Raw genomic sequence first — 17,885 nt, 5'->3', positions numbered from 1 at the left:
AAAATGTTACCGTTCTATAAAAAAAAATTCATTGATTCCCTTGTTTTTTTTTAATTCATATCACATCTTTATTAAATTTTGCCCCCCCCCCCCCGGCCCCCCCCCCCCCCCAGTCCTCTGGAAGACGCATGAGTTTATTGCGAACCGAGGAAGAAGTCACACGCAACGTGCGTGTCGCTTCCAGGCTTGACATGAAGAAGCTATCACGTGTGATGCACGTTGTTCGCAGCACAAGTGGTTAAGATCGCGAGACGAATCGGTCAATTTCCCATTTGCTAAAATATGAGTATACCCCTTCTCACAGATTTTCAAAAGCTTTCGATCGTCTACGCTCTGTTCATATGACACATTGCTTAGATATTAACACAAGAACTATCAAGCCAGTCAATTCTACCAATGTATTTTCATTTATTTTGTAAATTGCTCGGTCACTAACAAAGCTTTATAGTAACTTCCGGTGACAATTATCAGAATAGGGAACTGGTTGTACATTGAAGAGTTGCGTTGGCTCTTCTCAGTGTAATTAAACAGATATTGCAGTGTTTATGATAGATACGCGTCGAACGACGGCGTCGGTAGGTGTAGGATTAAAAGTCTTTGGCGAATAAAGATGCGAGATTAGCAAAAGAGAAAAAGACGTTATCCGAGTTCCAATATTTGACTAGTCGATAAGACGAGACGATAAAAGGCCGATATCGGGCGTAGAAAGTGAATACGGGTTTAGCGAAGGTGATATGAATATCGAATTCATCGATTACCGATTACCGCCGCTACCGGTTCCGTGTGCATGCAACGCTTTGCTCCTCGGAAGAAAAACGAGCTGTTCGGCCAACAGGAACGAGGAGGGCGGAACAGGCTCGAAGAAACACACGTTGCACCTGCTGCTTAACCGAGATCCTTTTCCCTGAACGGAACCCCAGATTTTATCCGGCCAGTTAAAACTTCGATGCCTATCGCACGCTACAAACCCAACTAACGAATTTTAACCAGCCCCCGTTTTTAATTTCAACGCCGCGTAGTGATTAGGTGTTCCGTCTAGTTTGAAGATAACAAAAAAATTGATTTTATTTTTACACTTTCGTCGAGAACCAAGTTTCGAAACCTTTATGTGCTAAAAAATCTGCGGTGAAATTTGAAAACCTGATGATTTCGAAGGACTGTCAAACTGAACTCTATATTACTATCTCCCAACAGTGTTTGCGCCATGCCCCGCCTGAACACTTCAAAGCTCCTGAATGTCTCCTGACGTAACAGTTAATCAATTTCTGAGAATGTGTAGTGTAAGTAAGTACATTCAAACAGCTTAATAAAAGGAACGTAGATGAGCTATTTTTAATTCCACTATTTCCGATGAATATAAATGTTATATTAAATACTTTAGTTAATGCGATCCTTGAACTTTTCTACTTTCTAATATCCGTGCTACTTTGTTTTCTAGGAATAAAAAGTTTTCATAAGAGACTTCAACAGATAGCTCTACAATTTGCTAAAAAATTCGCGCAATTCTTACTAATACGATCTATTTCTTTCAATTTTCGTGTTATTCCATGTTAAACATTCTGATTAAAAATATTTTGTTGAATTTTTAAAACAGTCATGCGTTCTTTTGTACACACCTTGTACAACGACGTATTACCCTAACAAAATTAATTACTTATACTAAGAAAAATGTTTGTAGCTTGAGAAACGTAAACATAGAAAGTTCAAAGTTGACGTTTCCAATAATTTCTTTAAAAAATTCAATGCAATTTGGTGCAATTCATATTTTAGTTTGTGAACGTTGATAAACGTTGATGCAACAGGCCATCTTGGCTTTGTAAAGTTAGAGTTAAGTGTTCGAATTTCCACTTAATAACAATTAGATGTCGCTGCCATGCAGCTGCAATATATTAATTTAATAAAATTTAGTGGATATAAAGAAATTCTATCACTTTAACACACACACACCCCCTCCCCCGTTCCTGAGGAAATAACTTTTTCAATGACTTAAAATTGAAAACCTTTAACGTAGTAATGTACCTATTAATTTTCGAGAGTTTAAGAAGTAACATATTGCCTCATTCTTCAAACGTCGATGTAATACGCACTCTCGGTTTTAACAGATTACAGTTCTGTGTTCGAATTTCCATTTAATAACAATTAGATACGTCGTGCTGCTACGATATATTAATTTAGTAAAGCTGAAAAACTGTAAAGAGATAAAACGTAAAGAAACAAACGTCTTTCAATGTCCAAGAATTACAAAGTTTTTAAAGTAGTAACGCGCATATTAATTGTAAAATCTAAAAACTAACAATAGAGTTTTATTTCGTAGTGTGTATGTACCATGTTTGATTGAAAGAACGTTTGAAAATATTTTAGAAATTGAAAAAATCGCAAAGTACAGGTGCAGCGAAAGAGGTGGCTTTTAATCCACGCGACCCCAAGATCCTTTGAAGTAGAATAAAATTTACGTTAAATTCGAACCGGTATCCGCCGTTGCGACATACGATTCGCTGGTAAAACGCGATAGCTCAAAAAAGAAAATGGCTTCCAATGCTTCGATTGCATGCGTTACTCTTATTTCATGCGTGAACGCGCCAGATAAGTAACGGTAATAGCCATTATCAAACTGAAAATAAATCGAAACGCAAAGAACACTATTGGCTTTGCGTCAAACAGTTATCGATAATATAACAAGTTTGTTCCGTGCGGGTTTAGAAATTCATATTGGATCGGGTAGTGGTAAAACCGAGCAAACGGTAGAAGGAAGTCACGTTGGCGCTATGATTCGGTATTTGGGTCGACAAGAGAATTTTTCTCGCGGTAAATTGTACCCAAAAATTCGAATGGAAGCCCAGAAACGGAATCCAAACGTTGCAACATTTTCTCTCGGTATTTACATACTACTTTACAAACTCGTCTACTTGTGCGTAACCTTTTTTAAAAAAAACTTCATTACAACCATCCATGAGTCACGCTCCGATGTACGATAAAGATTGTAATAAATCTATTCCTCGATAATAACACCGCGAAAACGTTGGCATTGTACGCGTTTTCTGTAGTCACGTTGGAGCTTACGCAGAGGCTAGACTCGGCGAGTGGTATCTAATTGAAATACGAACGCGTCGATGACAGAAGTCTGCGAATAAACTGACCCGAAATACGCAATCAACAGCAACAATCTTTTACACGAACGGCGTACCTGGCTCTACCGCTTACCAGCTACGATAACAGAACAAGTATCCGATCAAATTTATGTAACAGCGTGTTACCGTGTTACCCTGGAATTATTCTCGATAACCTACTACGATAACGTCATTGTGCTAAAATCACTGTCACTCGAATATTTTCGTGATGTTCCTCGGCAACCGTGCACGTTCCAGCGTACAAGATTCGTTTGTGGCTAAACAAATCGTGTTACACGGTACATTTCCGAGAAGTCACGTTCGGCTTGGCTTGTTTTTCGACGTCTTTTTTTACCAGCCGAGGAAAAAAGTTTTAACGATGTAAACAACCACGGTTAAGCAACCAATATTCCCAGATGCGCTTTTAAGGAAATATTCGTTCGACTAGGAACTAAGGAAGGATAGTATCTCCAAAGAAAAGGATCGCAAAATTAAAAAGATAATCGTAAACTGTCCACAGCCGCGCGTCCCGACGGCGACGACGCCTAGCAGGGTCGTCGGATTCTCTTCCTCGACTTCAAATGCGAGAAATCTGACTTTTTTCGGTTTTGCACGGTGCGAGAAAATACATTCGATTTTCATTGTGCTAAAATTATTTGCACGAAAATACCGATGATCTCCTCGCAACATTTCCCTTTGAGAGAAGTAGTTTCTTGGATTGTTATATGCGCAATACTTTGTACGAATTCAAAGCAAACCCAGTTCGTGTCGGATCTCCGTTTGGTTTCATTTGTCACCATACAAATCAACCGTGAAGCGCATTTTCTATGCGTGGTACAGTTTCGCGGTGCACCTAGGATGTTTTTATAAATCGTTTAAATCTTTTTCGAAATCATCTTTGAAAAACCGTCGTCTGCTTGGCGACTCGTGCGTGGAAAGGTTCCGTTGAACGTTTTCGCTTTAAAAATTTGATATGATTCTCGAAGCAAGATCATCTGCGACTGGATCTTGAGCTTTCCATTCGATACATTTAACCCTCTGAGTGTATGGACGCTTGCATGCGACTCTGTTGACAATCTTTTCGATCTGCTTGAGACACGATCGTCAACTGTTTTCGTTCTATTTATCAAGTTCGCGTATTTATAGTCATTAGCTTCCCATATGTAAACGGTAAACCCAATGGTAAAATTGAAAAAGAATTTTAAAATTGGTTGGTTTTATCCGCGGATCGTTTAGCTCAGAATAAAAACTTGAATCCGGCAAACCTGATGCCTAGCCAAGAGAGCACGATAAAAACAACAGCGGCGCGGTACCGCGTGTTACAAAGCCACTCGTCGCACAAACACATACGCGTACACAAGCCCGGAGAGGTGACCCACACAGTGTCGCATGCAAGCGTACATTCGCAACACAGGCACACGATTAAAAGAGAAACTCACTCCAGAAATAATGCACAGTATCCATCCAAGTCGCGGCGGCGAAGGAAGGGTTTGCTTGTCCTGGATTATCAAGAGGCGAAAGAGCGCGAGAAAGACAACACCAGCGTGGCGTGTTTAAGTTCCTCGAAGGTTTATCGTGATGGGTGTCGTCGTCGCGATCGTGGTCGCCGTCGTCTTACGACGACGACAACGCTTCCCGCTCAAAACTTTTCTCGGTCCGATGGTCGAAATATCCGTTCCCGTATCTCTGCACTGGGCACTCACTGGCCGAGCATCGAAAACGCACCGCGTAACGCGCTAAACACCGTCTACATTCCCCGCGGATATATTTCGCGCGGAGCTTTTCCCGCGTTTAGTTTTGTTGACGCACACGCGGCGACGGTAACGCGGCCAGAGTGAGACGGAGAGAAACGCACACACACATATAACACGCGAGTACCGAGCGGAGAAAGAGCGGGGAACGGAGGCAGAGGTAGAGAGCGAAAGAGAAAGAGAAAGAGATCGCGCGAGAATGACAGGAAAGGGGAGAAAGACAGACGCGTATGTAGGTAGTACGTCGACGCACGTACAAAGTCGAGAGGAACGGAGTACGTGCGAACACTTGGTTTGGTCCTGGCTAGGAGAAAGAAAATCCGTCGCTGGCACCGACGCTCCACCTCCAAACCGGAGAACAAGTACGAGTTCGTGTTATGTATCGCCGCGGTCGCGAACGAAGTGCGTGTTCGCGCGCGCACAGTTTTGAAAACAACGACACCGGTACGCCAAGCCGGTACTATATAGTACGTATGTATCTCTTAACGTTTCCTCCGTTTCCTTCGTCCGACTCTTTTTCCTATCCTCCGCGAATTCGTCTCTTTTACTCGCGCGGTTTTTCCGCACGCACACGCCGCCGCGGATCAATAATTCACCATACGAATCTCACCAGAAGCGGGTGAGCGAGCGGGCTGGCACGCTGGCACTAGGCAGAGGCACACGTTTCTGTCGTGGCGCGCTCTCCGTCGGGGAAACGCACGCAGCCCACCACCACCGGCACACCGATCACGCTTCGTCCTAACCTCCTCGACGAGTCCGTGGCATACGCTGTACACTGTACGGTGTACGCCGAGTCGTACACGTTGCCAGAGTGACTGCACACGCTTCTCTCTAACACATTCACGCGACGTCGCGTTCTCTTGACACACAGCTGACACAACGCTCGTAAACACGCGACAATCGGACAAAGACGGATGCACCGATGCACCACCAAACTCCACGGTAGATGCGATAGACCGGCACGACTCGAGCTCTTCGTTTATCAAACTGATCCCGCTATCGTTTCATCTCTCTTTCATTCGCTCCCTCTCCTTCTTATCTTTCTCCTATCCTTTCTCGCTCCCTCACGCATACATGCTCCCTCTCTCTTTCCCCCCGAGTGGTAGTAGGAGCAGCACCACTAGCAGCAACACGGGGCTAGCAATGCGAACATCACGGTCACCGGAAATACGAACCCGACGATCACGACACATGAGGAATATAGGAGGAATCGGTAGTATCTTTTACCGATTCGTAGCACAGTCGCGACCGTATAACCCCGGCACTCGTACACGTTCTCGTAACCGTACACGCGTTCACGCAGTCGGTTCGCCTGTATCTTCTCTTTTCCTCCTAATATTTCTCTTTATCGCACGGTTGGTACGTCGTCACGTCTCTTTCTTTCGCGGAGCGTCTATCGCTCCATCTGTCTCGCTCCTTTTCGTCCGTCTGTCCGTCTGTCTGTGTCCGACGGTGTGTATATCGCCGTCGTCGCTGCTGTCGAATCCGTTCCGTGCGCGGCCCCTGTGTGGGACGACGCCGCTGGGACACACGGGCGTGGACGAGTAGACGCGCTCTTTCGAGGACGTTTCGACACTATATTCTTTAATGTACTTACCACTGGGCGAGCTGACGTGGCGTCGCGCGCGCGCGGAGCCTTTTACACCACCGGGAAAATTCGCACAGTAATATTAGCGCGCAACGCTGCACCCCGGTAAATACGAGCGCAGTCACCACTCTTGTTTTTGGTATGCCAGGAATGGCACAAAGAATCTGGACAACGCACACGCCTGCTGCGCAGCCGGTCTGCGCACACGCTGACACCGCTTATGCGGCCGCGGGAGAAACCAGAAGCCGAGCGCGGCCGACGATTCGCGAACTCTATCGAACACGACCGACCGTCTACCCCCACTCAACGCTTTCGGAACCGTCGTCTCCCTACTCCCCGCGCGGGAGATCAGTCGCGTCACGCACGTAATAGAGGTTGGATGTTGTTGCTCGCTCACTCGTTTATCCTTTCTCGCTCGACTTTCAGAGGCACTTGTTGAATTTCAGGGGTTGCGTCTAGATTTTTCGGATGAACCTTTTCATAAATAACCAAGTACCGATTCGTTAACCGTAAAACGGCTTCTATACTCGTACACGCACGTATTTTTTATACGATTCGACACGAAACGTGTAACGAATAATACCGTTGTGGGAATAACATTATAAGACTGTATGCTTGTTCGTATTATTTTTTATTAATTTTATTTGTTCGAACGAATATGCCATCATCGAAAAAGTAAACGAAACAAATTCGAATATTTTTTTGTTGAAACGTAATTTTATCTAAACGAATCAAATTGTAATCGTCTGTTTATACTTGTTTCGATCAAATTTCTTTCGTTTCACGATGCGCTAATAACTGGAGTTGGCGATATCGTCGATATCGTAATCTCCAAGTTACCGCTCGTAAGCTAATCTGTGGGTACTTTTTCGGTAACAGACCGACTGGAACCATCTGTGTACTTAACGGATCAAAGGGATTAGCCGATGGCAGCCGTGTGCGAGACGACTGACCCGCTGCAAGTGCATTGGTTTATTGTAAGATTACCAAGTGACATTCATGCTGCTTTCTTTGGAAAACAACGTTCCACCCTTTGTCACCCTTCAAGGTGCTTTTCCTTCATACCTGTACGGTAATTTTCTTTAAAGTTAACTCGACTAGTCCAAGTTTCTTCTCGACGCGAAATCTTTACCATAGGTTTAGACCCTTTCAAGGGTTTCGAATCGTCTATACGATTCTTAATAGAAAAATTGCAAAGCGAAATTTAATTTTTCAATGCGTCTTTATCAATATTATCAAACTTCACAGGCTGGTAGGAATATTAATTTTTTTTGGTGATTCACATACATGGTGTTTCATCGTTGAAAAGATGCCTATTTAACTTTATTATTTTCTACGACACAAAAAAATGTTTTAGATATACTGCGAGTGGTTTTAAAAAGTAAGTATGGTGCAGGAGAGATTGTTCAACGGTTTCGTAGCTACTGATATTTGTTTTACGCGGAAACATATTATTTTTCTTGTACCTTGTAACAGAAATTAAGAATTATCTGTTAATTAAGCTGATATTCAACTCAAACATTTTAAATCAGACATTAAACTTATTTTTTACGAGTCTCTTGGCTTCGATGATGGGAGAAGACGTATTGCGAATAAGTATCATATTTGAATGGCACATTACAGATGTGTACATGGTCTGTTATCACTAATTATTAAGGTATTCTGCCATCGTACCTGTAAATATTTCGCGATGCGAAATCGACTACATCGAAAGACGGCGATTAGAATGATTGGAGTTCCTATTAACCATCACAATTGAAAATATTTACTATTATAAAAGGTGAAAACTCATCGCATCATACAATTCGCCAACTTTAGTAGCAACAATGTTCACAAATATTGTTATTTTATTTAAAAAATCTAAATACAAATTATTTTGTTGTCATACATTATACGTATACTAAACACCACCGAACAAATTTTCCGTTAGGTCAATAGCTATCGAAAAGAAAATTGTTGAATATAATTATGACTTTCACGCGTCCAAAATGGCCTCCTCCCTTAATGCGTTTGGACTTGTATTTTCTGTTTTTACTTATTTAACATTTAGTGTTAATTTATAGTATAGCCAATTGTATGAAAAATCTTAAATAAAAAATTAAACTATACATCTGAGTAATTTCAACTTTTTGAGGTGAGCATTAAAGAACATTCCGTCAAACATAAACAGTTAAATAAAAGGTGAAACAGTTATTAGTAAAACATATAACTCTAAAAAGTTAAAGTGAGAAATGTAAGAATCAAACGTACCGAAGAAATTACTGAGACATATGTGTCTCAGCAGCTGAGAAAGGGTTAAGTGGATATCGTTCGATACCGTTGACGCCTAAGAGGCACCGTCCAAGCTAGAGCCTGTGCGCCTCTAAAACAGAATACACCGCAATTGTCTCGTTTTTCAATCGCGATCAAAGGTTAACTGCAATTAAAATCTCGCTTTTCAGTTGCAATCGAAGTTAATTGTAATTGAAACTAAAATTCGAATTGATCGAACGAACCAATTGAAAATTGAATTGATTAATATGCAACACTATATTATACAAGTTCACCGTTGAATGTGTCCTGTGCGCAGTAATTTAAGCGATTATTTGATTACCATAAACAATCCGGTTGAAAAGAAAACACGATCGAATGTTTCCCGAACTGTTCGAAGGAACGAGTTCACTCGTGTAGCATTCAGTGTGTTTCATACAGTCGCGCGCACAGACATGGAACGGGCGGGCAGAAATGCGATTTAAACATGACAAAACGGGTAACGTTCGTAAAATCGAATGTCACGTATCAAAATGACGATCAAAGCGTGCCTTTTGCACGTAGACAAAAGCGGCCGTAATTAATGCTTTTATACGGGAGCTGTAGTGCAAGCTCCTTTTGTCAGTTGGACACATTGTGCTCCGCAAATGTTTACGAACGATCACAGAGTAGCGGAGCGTGCACGGTGACAGACTCGCCGCCGGGCTGAAACGTACAGTTTTCGTGCCGGTTTTCAGTGCGCGCGACACATTGAATGGGAAAGGCACGGTCCGATTTCACCCGCGAGGTTTAATTACTTAATTACGCTAACGCTCGATTTTCGTGACGTGTCGACGAACCACGCGGACTAAACGATTCCGTTAGTTTCACGGCAATTCCGTGCTCTACGCCCTCTTCGTTCGCGATTAAACTATGATTCTGCGATACACATTCGGAAATTCGTTTCACCGTTGTTCTCTTTAATCCTTTGCGCCGTACACTCGCTTTTGACAAAACCATTTGTCCATGAAACTCTTAAGGGAAGGAGACTCTAGTAAAACGCTCGGGAATTTATTGTGATCAAATGGTTCAATAAAATTATTTGAAATTTTGTACACGGTTGTATACGTAATTGAAATTACGGAAAAAAATGTTTATATTAAAATTCATTGGTTCTTTGAAACGCAAATTTGCGTAACGTCTAACGGTTGTTGAAGTTGTCTCGGAGTAAACATTCAAAAAGATTTCTATTGTTAATCGTTGTAGAAAAGGTTTGAACCTAAATATAGTAAACAAAATATTAGAAATTCACGAAAACACCGTCTATACAAAAAAGATGTTGTTTTTAGATGCAAATTGTGTTGTGAATATAGAATAAATAAGCAAATAAGCAAATAAGCAAATTTGAAATAAGTAGTTCGAGAAAAATGCGTTTCTTTTTTTTTTTCATTTTTCTTGAGTCTCCTCCCTTAAGTCACCTCTGAAGTGATGTTTCGTACAATAAAACAAATTAGTAAGACACAATCTTATTCAAAAACTTTATTAGAAAGTACGATTGTCGATACGTTGAACATTATTATCGATACTTTTATAATAGCACCGATTAATTACTCTCGCGATGAAAGAAAATAACAAGTCTTGTTTTCATTTGGCTAATGAAGATCAAAGCAGCAAATTTTGTTGTCTTCATTCCATTCTCGAATAAGAGATGAGAATTTCATGGAAATGCAAGCGCATTATAATTCTAGAGTTAAATGAAACGTCGTACACGTGATTCGAGGGACGTTCTGCGATGCACCGCGTTATGCAACGATGCATTTTGCATTCAGTCGTATCCGAGAACTCTGCCTAGTATCGAAATATAAGTTCATCGACATTGTCAACTAACTGCACCTGACCGTTGCAAGAAATTTGCAGTGTCGTCGGATCGTTATTGCATCGCCTCCGCGAACAGCGAATCAGTGTTCACTTTTTGTTTGTTAGATTGAACTGTATTACCTGTGAAATCTGTGTACTTTTTCACAATTAATTAAATTACATAGAGGAATTTGTCACTACTTTGCTAATCGAAGATTTTTCATAAACTACAGACATTAATAAAATGACTCGAATTAAACTTTTTTCATAAATTACACATAATAATAAGATGGTTTGAATTAGGCTTTTATAATGTATACAATACGAGTATTAATATGTCATGACATTTTTTAAATAATACTCATCGTGTCATTGTCAAATCATCCAGGGCTGAAGTTTCTTGAAATTTTTATTATCATTAATACTTACTATTAATATTTTTATATAAAAATATCGGTAATATCGACAAAATTAATTTTCAATTCAGCTCTGTACAAGAATATAAACATCATTCAAAAGTATTAACAGAAAGACGTGGTTTGCAAAAACCATTCGTAGAACGAGAAATTTTATTCATTTGTACCGGCAGACATAGTAGACATAGTATCCCATTTATCACTTAAAATTTATTCCAATAGTAAAAATCACTCTATTATATATTTGTATATACAAATTTATTAATGGAGTCGTATTATCCGTCACGAATTTTCTGGAAAGTTGAAAATTTAGATTAATTATAATGGTATATTGTGCTATAAAGTGATTCAATATATTAAAGCAAACTTGTAATTATCGTTTCGCAGAACTTGTCGCTATTGTTCCCGTTTCGTTGAAAACTCCACTAGAGGACACGGAAGCCGACCAATTTCAGTTTACGCTTGAATTTGTGACGTCGCGACAATGGCTAAATTGTATTCGGATATCGCGTTCATAAAGCAGACGCACAATCAAATTATTACCGACATCATGACCTTTCGGGCTCTTTCGAATCTCTGCGTCAGACAGAAATGTCATTAAAATGTTATTCACTTTCGACGTTAACGTTCATCCGACACGAAACCGTACCAGTTTAGAATGCAGTATATAATGCAATTCTGTTTTTTTTTTTCATAAGTTTTGTACTGAACATTCAACAAAAAGGAAAATTTAAGCGATTCTGAACAAGTTCTGTCCAATCAGAATTTAATTTGGAGCACCGGAAGTAGTAAACAAATTTTTGAGAAAACAATGACAGTAAAATTTGCGGGAGTTTGGAGACGCGGTTACCTTGATTAGAGTATTGTCTTCTAGAGTAAAAGAGACAGTCAATTACCATAAAGGCAGTGTTATTTAAATTGCCTTATTTCCTTTTAATTAAAGTAAATTTCAAATAAAACACTTGAAAGCGTTGGAAACTGCTGGTAACGAAATTGAAATATAACTCAGAGTGCAAAGGGTTAAGCTTTCCTCTCAATTTTGTCCGTTGCATTTTGTATAATGCACATTCAAAAATATATGTTGATTCGTCTCTTCATTTTGGTCACAATCATATCTACTTTTTTGAATTATAAATTATTTGACGAGTGACCCTGCCGGGTAAAGCTTCGGTTAACGTCAACTAAGGAGAAGCAAACCGTGAAAGCTTCTCACATCCTACGTTTTCATCTTCTTATTTTGTAGTCGCCATACCTAATCAACGTCAGGCGTTCTATCGCGTTCAATCGCGCCGAAAGAAACCAGTTTCCAGTCTCCATTAATATTAAAGCACAAAGACAGGAGTTTCCCGACGCTTAAGTTAATTTAAAGCGATGAAAATTCCGGGAATAGAGAAGATTTGCGATGTTCATGGCGGCAATTTCCTCGTATTTTTCTGAGAACAATTTTTGTCAGCGAGCGTCTTTATCGCGAGCTTTACGAGGTCGTCAGCCCCTTCGCCGTCGATTCTGTTATTTTAAAAAAGAGGTAGAGGCGTTCGATTCATCGAACCTTCGCATCACCTCATAAATTTCAAAACATTTCTTATAACCAGCGGATGTTCAGCGGGAGTAAGATTCCTGACGGATCTTATCGCGACGAGGATTTACTTGGCGACAACCTACGAAATATTAAAATATCGCGTAAACGGTGCATTGGGAAGATTCTTGCGACGCCTGCAGGACAGAAATGCCGTCTGCAATATCATTTTATCGCTTTAAACTTTAAACGTGTTTCTTTGTTGAGGACGATGGAAAATGGTCGATTTTGGGAAAAAAGAAGGACTAAAGAAATACAAGATAACTATGCATATGGAAGTGATTAATATTAACAAAAACATCAAATTAATTTTCGAGTCTCATGTCACTGCTAAAAAAAGATACATAATCTACATTTTCGAAAGCCCAACTACCATCCCCGATCACCAACCGAGATGTTCTCAATCGTGCAAACAGTCCTTAAAAAATAACAATAAAATTAGTCAGTTTTAGTTATAAGGGTGCAAAGTCGAGTAACTTGACTGTGACACCTAATGTACTAGTCTTACAATTGTTCGTATTTTACATTCACTTAATTCTTACTGTACATTATTTTTTATTATTCTCTGGCATCTCCACCAAGAATGACAGCAGTCTTGGCTCACTGGCTCACCTTATAGTACGAGTTCCTCGGGATTATTAAACTTGTCCTATAGCTACAATCGAACATAGTTAATAAAAATAATATATGGTATATATATATATACAATTAAACATAATTAATAAAAATAATCAAGAACTGAGTGTTCTTGGTTGTTGTAGTTCCATTATGTTGTTTCTGCTTGCTTTCAACTTCTGCACGACTTATAAGTGGCATGAATTTTTGGGACGACCTAATATATAGCCGTGTTTGCGATTCACTATCACTCTGTGTTTGACGACTATACATGTCGTAGCGTGATTCTCACGGCACACATAGGCGCGCGGTTTGAAAAGAGGATGGCACAGCCGATTGGTTAAAAAGAGTGTCGGAGGTGAGCGAAGATGTGAGAGCAGGAGTACTGATATCGCATCGGATGATAGCCGAACAAACGGGGAAACGAGGAAACGAGGGTCTGAGCGAACGAGGAAGAAGACGTAGAAGCGTAAACGGGAAAGGTGGCGCAGGAAGGGTAACCGTCGGGAGACGCGTACCTCACCTGGCATACCAGGAGAGTATCGCGACACATTTTGATCGAATTCTTCTCGAGGTCGTGGAATGCCGGTATCTCCGGTAGATATTATTACATATTTAGGCGGAACGGTGCGCTCTCGGGGGTAATACACTTAGACGTATTCTCTCCCTGCGCGTTGCTGTCGGGGGCTGGTGCTGCTGGTGCTGGCGATGGTGGTAGTAGTGGTGGTGGTGCACGGGGATATGTATCCAGCTTTACTCGCGCGCACCGCTCTATACCCGTGCCTCTCTGCTCCGACCTCGAAGGATCGCAGTTCTGCGCGATATCCTGCATATCTCGGCATACCGTCCTCGTCGTTTCCGACATTGTTCCCCGGCCCCGACCCCGACCCCGGTCCCGGCTCCAGCTCCGATCCACCAGCGAATAATCCTACTCGTTCGACGTCTACCGGGCCCGGCTTCTCAGCTGAATTCCACTCGATTCTGGTACTGTGCTTGCAGGGTGAGAATCCGCCGCTGTCCACGATAATTGAACGCCTTCTTTCCGAATGCGTCGTCCGACATCTTGATTCCTCTTGAACCCTTCCACGCTCTTGAAATAATTCAACCGTTCGTTACCAACGCGGTACGCGGTATAGCGCATCGATACAAGTCTATCGATATACAATCGTCAGGGCAAGTCTCGATGCTCGAGTTGATAAATACCAACTACCTACTTTTCATCGACACATTTCACAACGAACGATCATCCGGAGTTTCTATTACCGATATTGCCATTCGTGTGATCGAACTCGTCGAGTGTTCGCCATTTGCCCAAACGTCAACGTCGGCTTCAACTTTCGGGGTCTCGTTCGCGCAGAATTTTCGTCCTTGCCGATTCAAGTTTAGAAAGAAAGCAGTTTTTAATAACGGAGCGATACAGGATAAAAAAACGGAAGCACTTTCTGGTAAGTTTTATTCTCTTCTTTAAAACAATATATTGAATTTGTATCCTGTGAAGTGTGTTTCGTAGGTTACGATGTATCGAAGCGTCCCGTTTCTTGCTCTAGAGGTGTCGTTCAGTTGGTCAAAAATGAAATTGCGACTACGAATAGGATTTTTTTTGTTTAATAAACCGCAAATGGTATGGAGTGCATCCGAACTTTTTATATTAAATGAAAGGATACACTGTTAAGCCAGACCTAGATTTGCCGTAGATTTGCATTTTGGGGGTGGAAGAGGGTGGGGCGGATCTATAAGCTAGACCTAACCGCTAGATTCCTAACACTAAAACTTGTACTTTTGCGTTACAGGCGTCAAAAGTTACTAAATGGTAAAAAACAAAAGTCAATAATTTGGTGTGCCCCAAAGTAAAGTTTTGACGGTTTGGAATTAAATTTGAAGGATGATATAACGATCAATCCCATAAATATTCGCACCCTCTGTATCTATTGAAAAACTTTGACTAAATTAAATAGTAATTTTAATATTAACAAATGAATTTTTATATGTACATCAACATATTTATAACGTTTAATTTAAACATAGAAGGTACGAATATGTATGAGATTGACTGTAGGAGGTGAATTTCAACTCTTTCCGCGATTTCTTTAAATTGATAAAAACAAAAATACCCAAGTAGTATAGTGTTAAATCAAATTATACACAAGAGCTACAAAATGGTATATCACATGAGCCGTTCATTGCACAAATCGATTAACTCCATAAAACGAAAAGTCGAGAAATGCGATGAAATAATGTACATTGTTATTTTAAATTCCCTTCACAATATAAACTCAAATAAATATCGTAGAATGCGTAAATACAGATGTAGCTTTCATCTAACGGTATATAAAGTTAATAAGAAAGAATAGCTAAAAAATAATCGTCGATAGCGTTACAATTTTTACGTAACTGGTGGAGTTAATCGATTTGAGCAGTGAACAGCCCATATGTAACATAAAACTTGAGTGCCCTTCTTCGCTTTCAATATTCATTAAAAAAGATAATATTATCGATTATTTCTGCAATAGGTATGCTCCGAAAGAATAATCGAAACAAAATTGTTCTAGAAAAAGATCTGCTTCGGAAGCGTTCGTTCCAAAGTATGTAGAAGAAATTTAGGGGAAAGTGGGTTCAGATTTCTGGAAGATGTTCGCGGATACGGAAGATGCGTCTGACGTCGACAGAGATTTTTACAACGCTCTGGCTCTGCTACATTCAACGGACGACGACAGCGCGGACAGACTTCGTAAAATGTTGGATGCGACCATCGAGAGGAAGTGCGGTTTTGACAAAACTTTAATGGCAAGCATGCCGAAGAAATTTCTACAAAATACCAAAATTCGTGGGAAAACGTTCTCGAGCGGCAAGTTTGACAACCTCCACTGTGTCGTCTCGCGGACAACCGGAAGTGCCTCGAACAAGTCCGCGAATCTGACATTTCTCGTGGATAGCGCCATGGAGAAAAATTGGAATACTGTACAAATATTGGAGGCAGAGGTTGAAGATTACACCGAAAATGGGGACATTCCGCGGATTTCCATCCCAGACGAGGGATCGGGAGATGGACTCGTGTGCAAGGTATACGTCTAATTAATTATTATAATTATACAATTTGATTCTTCTTCATAGGTTCTTCATAGTTGACGATAACACATTGCTGACGGTGTACAGTACATTTTATAACACGGTAAAGCGTTACATGTATCTGTGAAATGGATCAAACACGTTTTTGGGAAATATGCGACTATTTAAAACAATGTAAATGTTCTATTTAGTGAAATCTTTTATTAAAAATTGATGGGTACAGGTATTAATATCTATTGTACACATAGTATATAATTAATATTGTGTAAATCAACCAAACTAAAAAATTGCAAATTGCATTTTTAGAGGTGTTTTTGTTTTCAGAAATTAATTAAAAGCAATGAAAAATTCAAGTAAGCTATTTTATTAAATGCATATTAATGTGTAAAAACAACATTTTATTATATGTTTTGTTTATACCAAAAATCGTAAAATTAGTGCAAAATTTATTCTTCTTCCTGCTTTGTTTTAATAAAATCGACATCATCAGTCTCTTTAGTGATCGGAGATGTCTCCTTATTTCAGCGCACCCCTCAATTAACGATTCCAATTTTACTTTGTGGAACGAAAGGTCTGCAACGGAGCAAAATTGGGGCCACTGATTCTGCTGGAGTGTCAAGACTGTCAGGAAGTCTACCACCCCCTTTGTCATCAGCCTCCCGTCGTTGACATCGACGTCTACGATCCTAGAATCGTCTGGCGATGCAGCAACTGCATGGACACCGCTTCGATAGACGCTGCTGTCGCTTTCGATGAAAGGAAACCGAAAGAGTTTCATCAGCACAACGACGAGAGCAACAGGAAAGAAGCTTTTACGAAAATGGACAAATTGGAAGAAGCGGACGCGCATTCTTCGAAGAACGAAACTTGTATCGTCGATCAAGATTTATTGGGTAAACAAACGATTTTCAGCGTGTACATTCCTCTTGCTTTCATTGCACGTGACTCGAAACGACCATGTTTTTAGATGTTTTTCAAACGACTGCTTGCACCGAAGAAGCTACAGTATACGCGAAGGATTCTTCTCAGGGAAACCAGAAAACTATGAGAACCGCATCGTCGAACCAGTTGAAGAAACGAATCGGATCGAAACTTTCGGTGACCCGCGCTGTAAGCAAACAATAACAATGTTCTCAACTGAAAGCATACGAACTACTTCCTGCATTTTCTGACTAATTGATTTAATGTTTCAAATACTTTTGTAGACTGATATAGTTCATTGCACAAATCGATCAACTCTGTGAAACAAAAAGTTGAGAAATGCGATGAAATGGGCTCGGAAATAAATTATTTATTATTCAATGCTTAACAAAATTTTGTCGTTAAATGGTGTTAATCTTTATTATTCAGGAAAGTTAATCGATTTGTGCAATGCATGGCTCAATTAAAGCTAGACACTAGCAAGGAAAACTGGGCGATGGCACAGATCTGAAATCGTAAAAACCAGGCTAAAATTCAAAAAATGAAAGTTCCTGTATCGAAATGAATACAACGCCATATTGTTTAGTGACAAGAAGTGCATTTCAGGTAAAATTGTCAAGAAACTTTTTCGCGATTTTAGGGCACTGTGCGATAGTAAAAAAGAAAATTTGGAACGATCTGTTCATGCACGGTACGCTTTATTTATTAATCGTCCTTTACATGTATCATACAAGGCGAAATCCATCTTAAAACGATTTT

The 17,885-nt window shown here is 40.3% G+C and overlaps 2 protein-coding genes across 10 annotated transcripts in view; one reads left to right on the top strand and one right to left on the bottom strand.

Moving 5' to 3' along the window:
• Window positions 1–6,984, bottom strand: part of LOC128892055 (protein scalloped) — a 215,384-nt gene extending 208,400 nt beyond the window's left edge. For 3 of the 8 annotated variants that reach the window (XM_054152135.1, XM_054152133.1, XM_054152139.1), the window contains exon 1: window positions 4,547–5,460. Coding sequence is in view for 1 of the 8 variants with exons in the window: in XM_054152139.1 (XP_054008114.1) it covers window positions 4,547–4,571 (25 nt within the window). In the remaining 7 variants the exon portion in view is untranslated. The other 5 variants (XM_054152134.1, XM_054152132.1, XM_054152138.1 and 2 more) reach the window with 4 other exon arrangements.
• Window positions 6,985–9,527: 2,543 nt separating this feature from the next.
• Window positions 9,528–17,726, top strand: LOC128892439 (integrator complex subunit 12-like). Of its 2 annotated transcripts, none has more exons than XM_054152868.1 (4): window positions 9,528–9,555; window positions 15,689–16,199; window positions 16,777–17,098; window positions 17,173–17,726. In XM_054152868.1, the coding sequence occupies exons 2-4, from the start codon at window positions 15,768–15,770 to the stop codon at window positions 17,328–17,330; spliced, it is 912 nt and encodes a 303-aa protein (XP_054008843.1). In that variant the 5' UTR covers window positions 9,528–9,555; window positions 15,689–15,767; the 3' UTR covers window positions 17,331–17,726. The 2 variants fall into 2 exon arrangements, with proteins under 2 accessions (XP_054008843.1, XP_054008841.1); XM_054152866.1 differs by lacking the exon at window positions 9,528–9,555 and adding an exon at window positions 14,278–14,584.
• Window positions 17,727–17,885: the final 159 nt, after the last annotated feature.

The sequence above is a fragment of the Hylaeus anthracinus genome, unplaced genomic scaffold, assembly GCF_026225885.1.
Source record: "Hylaeus anthracinus isolate JK02 unplaced genomic scaffold, UHH_iyHylAnth1.0_haploid 12002, whole genome shotgun sequence".
Classification (NCBI taxonomy): domain Eukaryota; kingdom Metazoa; phylum Arthropoda; class Insecta; order Hymenoptera; family Colletidae; genus Hylaeus; species Hylaeus anthracinus.
This window is presented reverse-complemented; position numbering and strand designations above follow the sequence as displayed.

What these genes read in the sequence shown, in the direction of transcription:
- LOC128892439 (XM_054152868.1), top strand. Translation starts at nt 15,768, where the DNA reads ATGTTCGCGGATACGGAAGATGCGTCTGACGTCGACAGAGATTTTTAC. An exon ending in GAGATGGACTCGTGTGCAAG is followed by an intron (nt 16,200 to 16,776) that starts GTATACGTCTAA and finishes GTGGAACGAAAG; the next exon opens with GTCTGCAACGGAGCAAAATT. An exon ending in CGTCGATCAAGATTTATTGG is followed by an intron (nt 17,099 to 17,172) that starts GTAAACAAACGA and finishes CCATGTTTTTAG; the next exon opens with ATGTTTTTCAAACGACTGCT.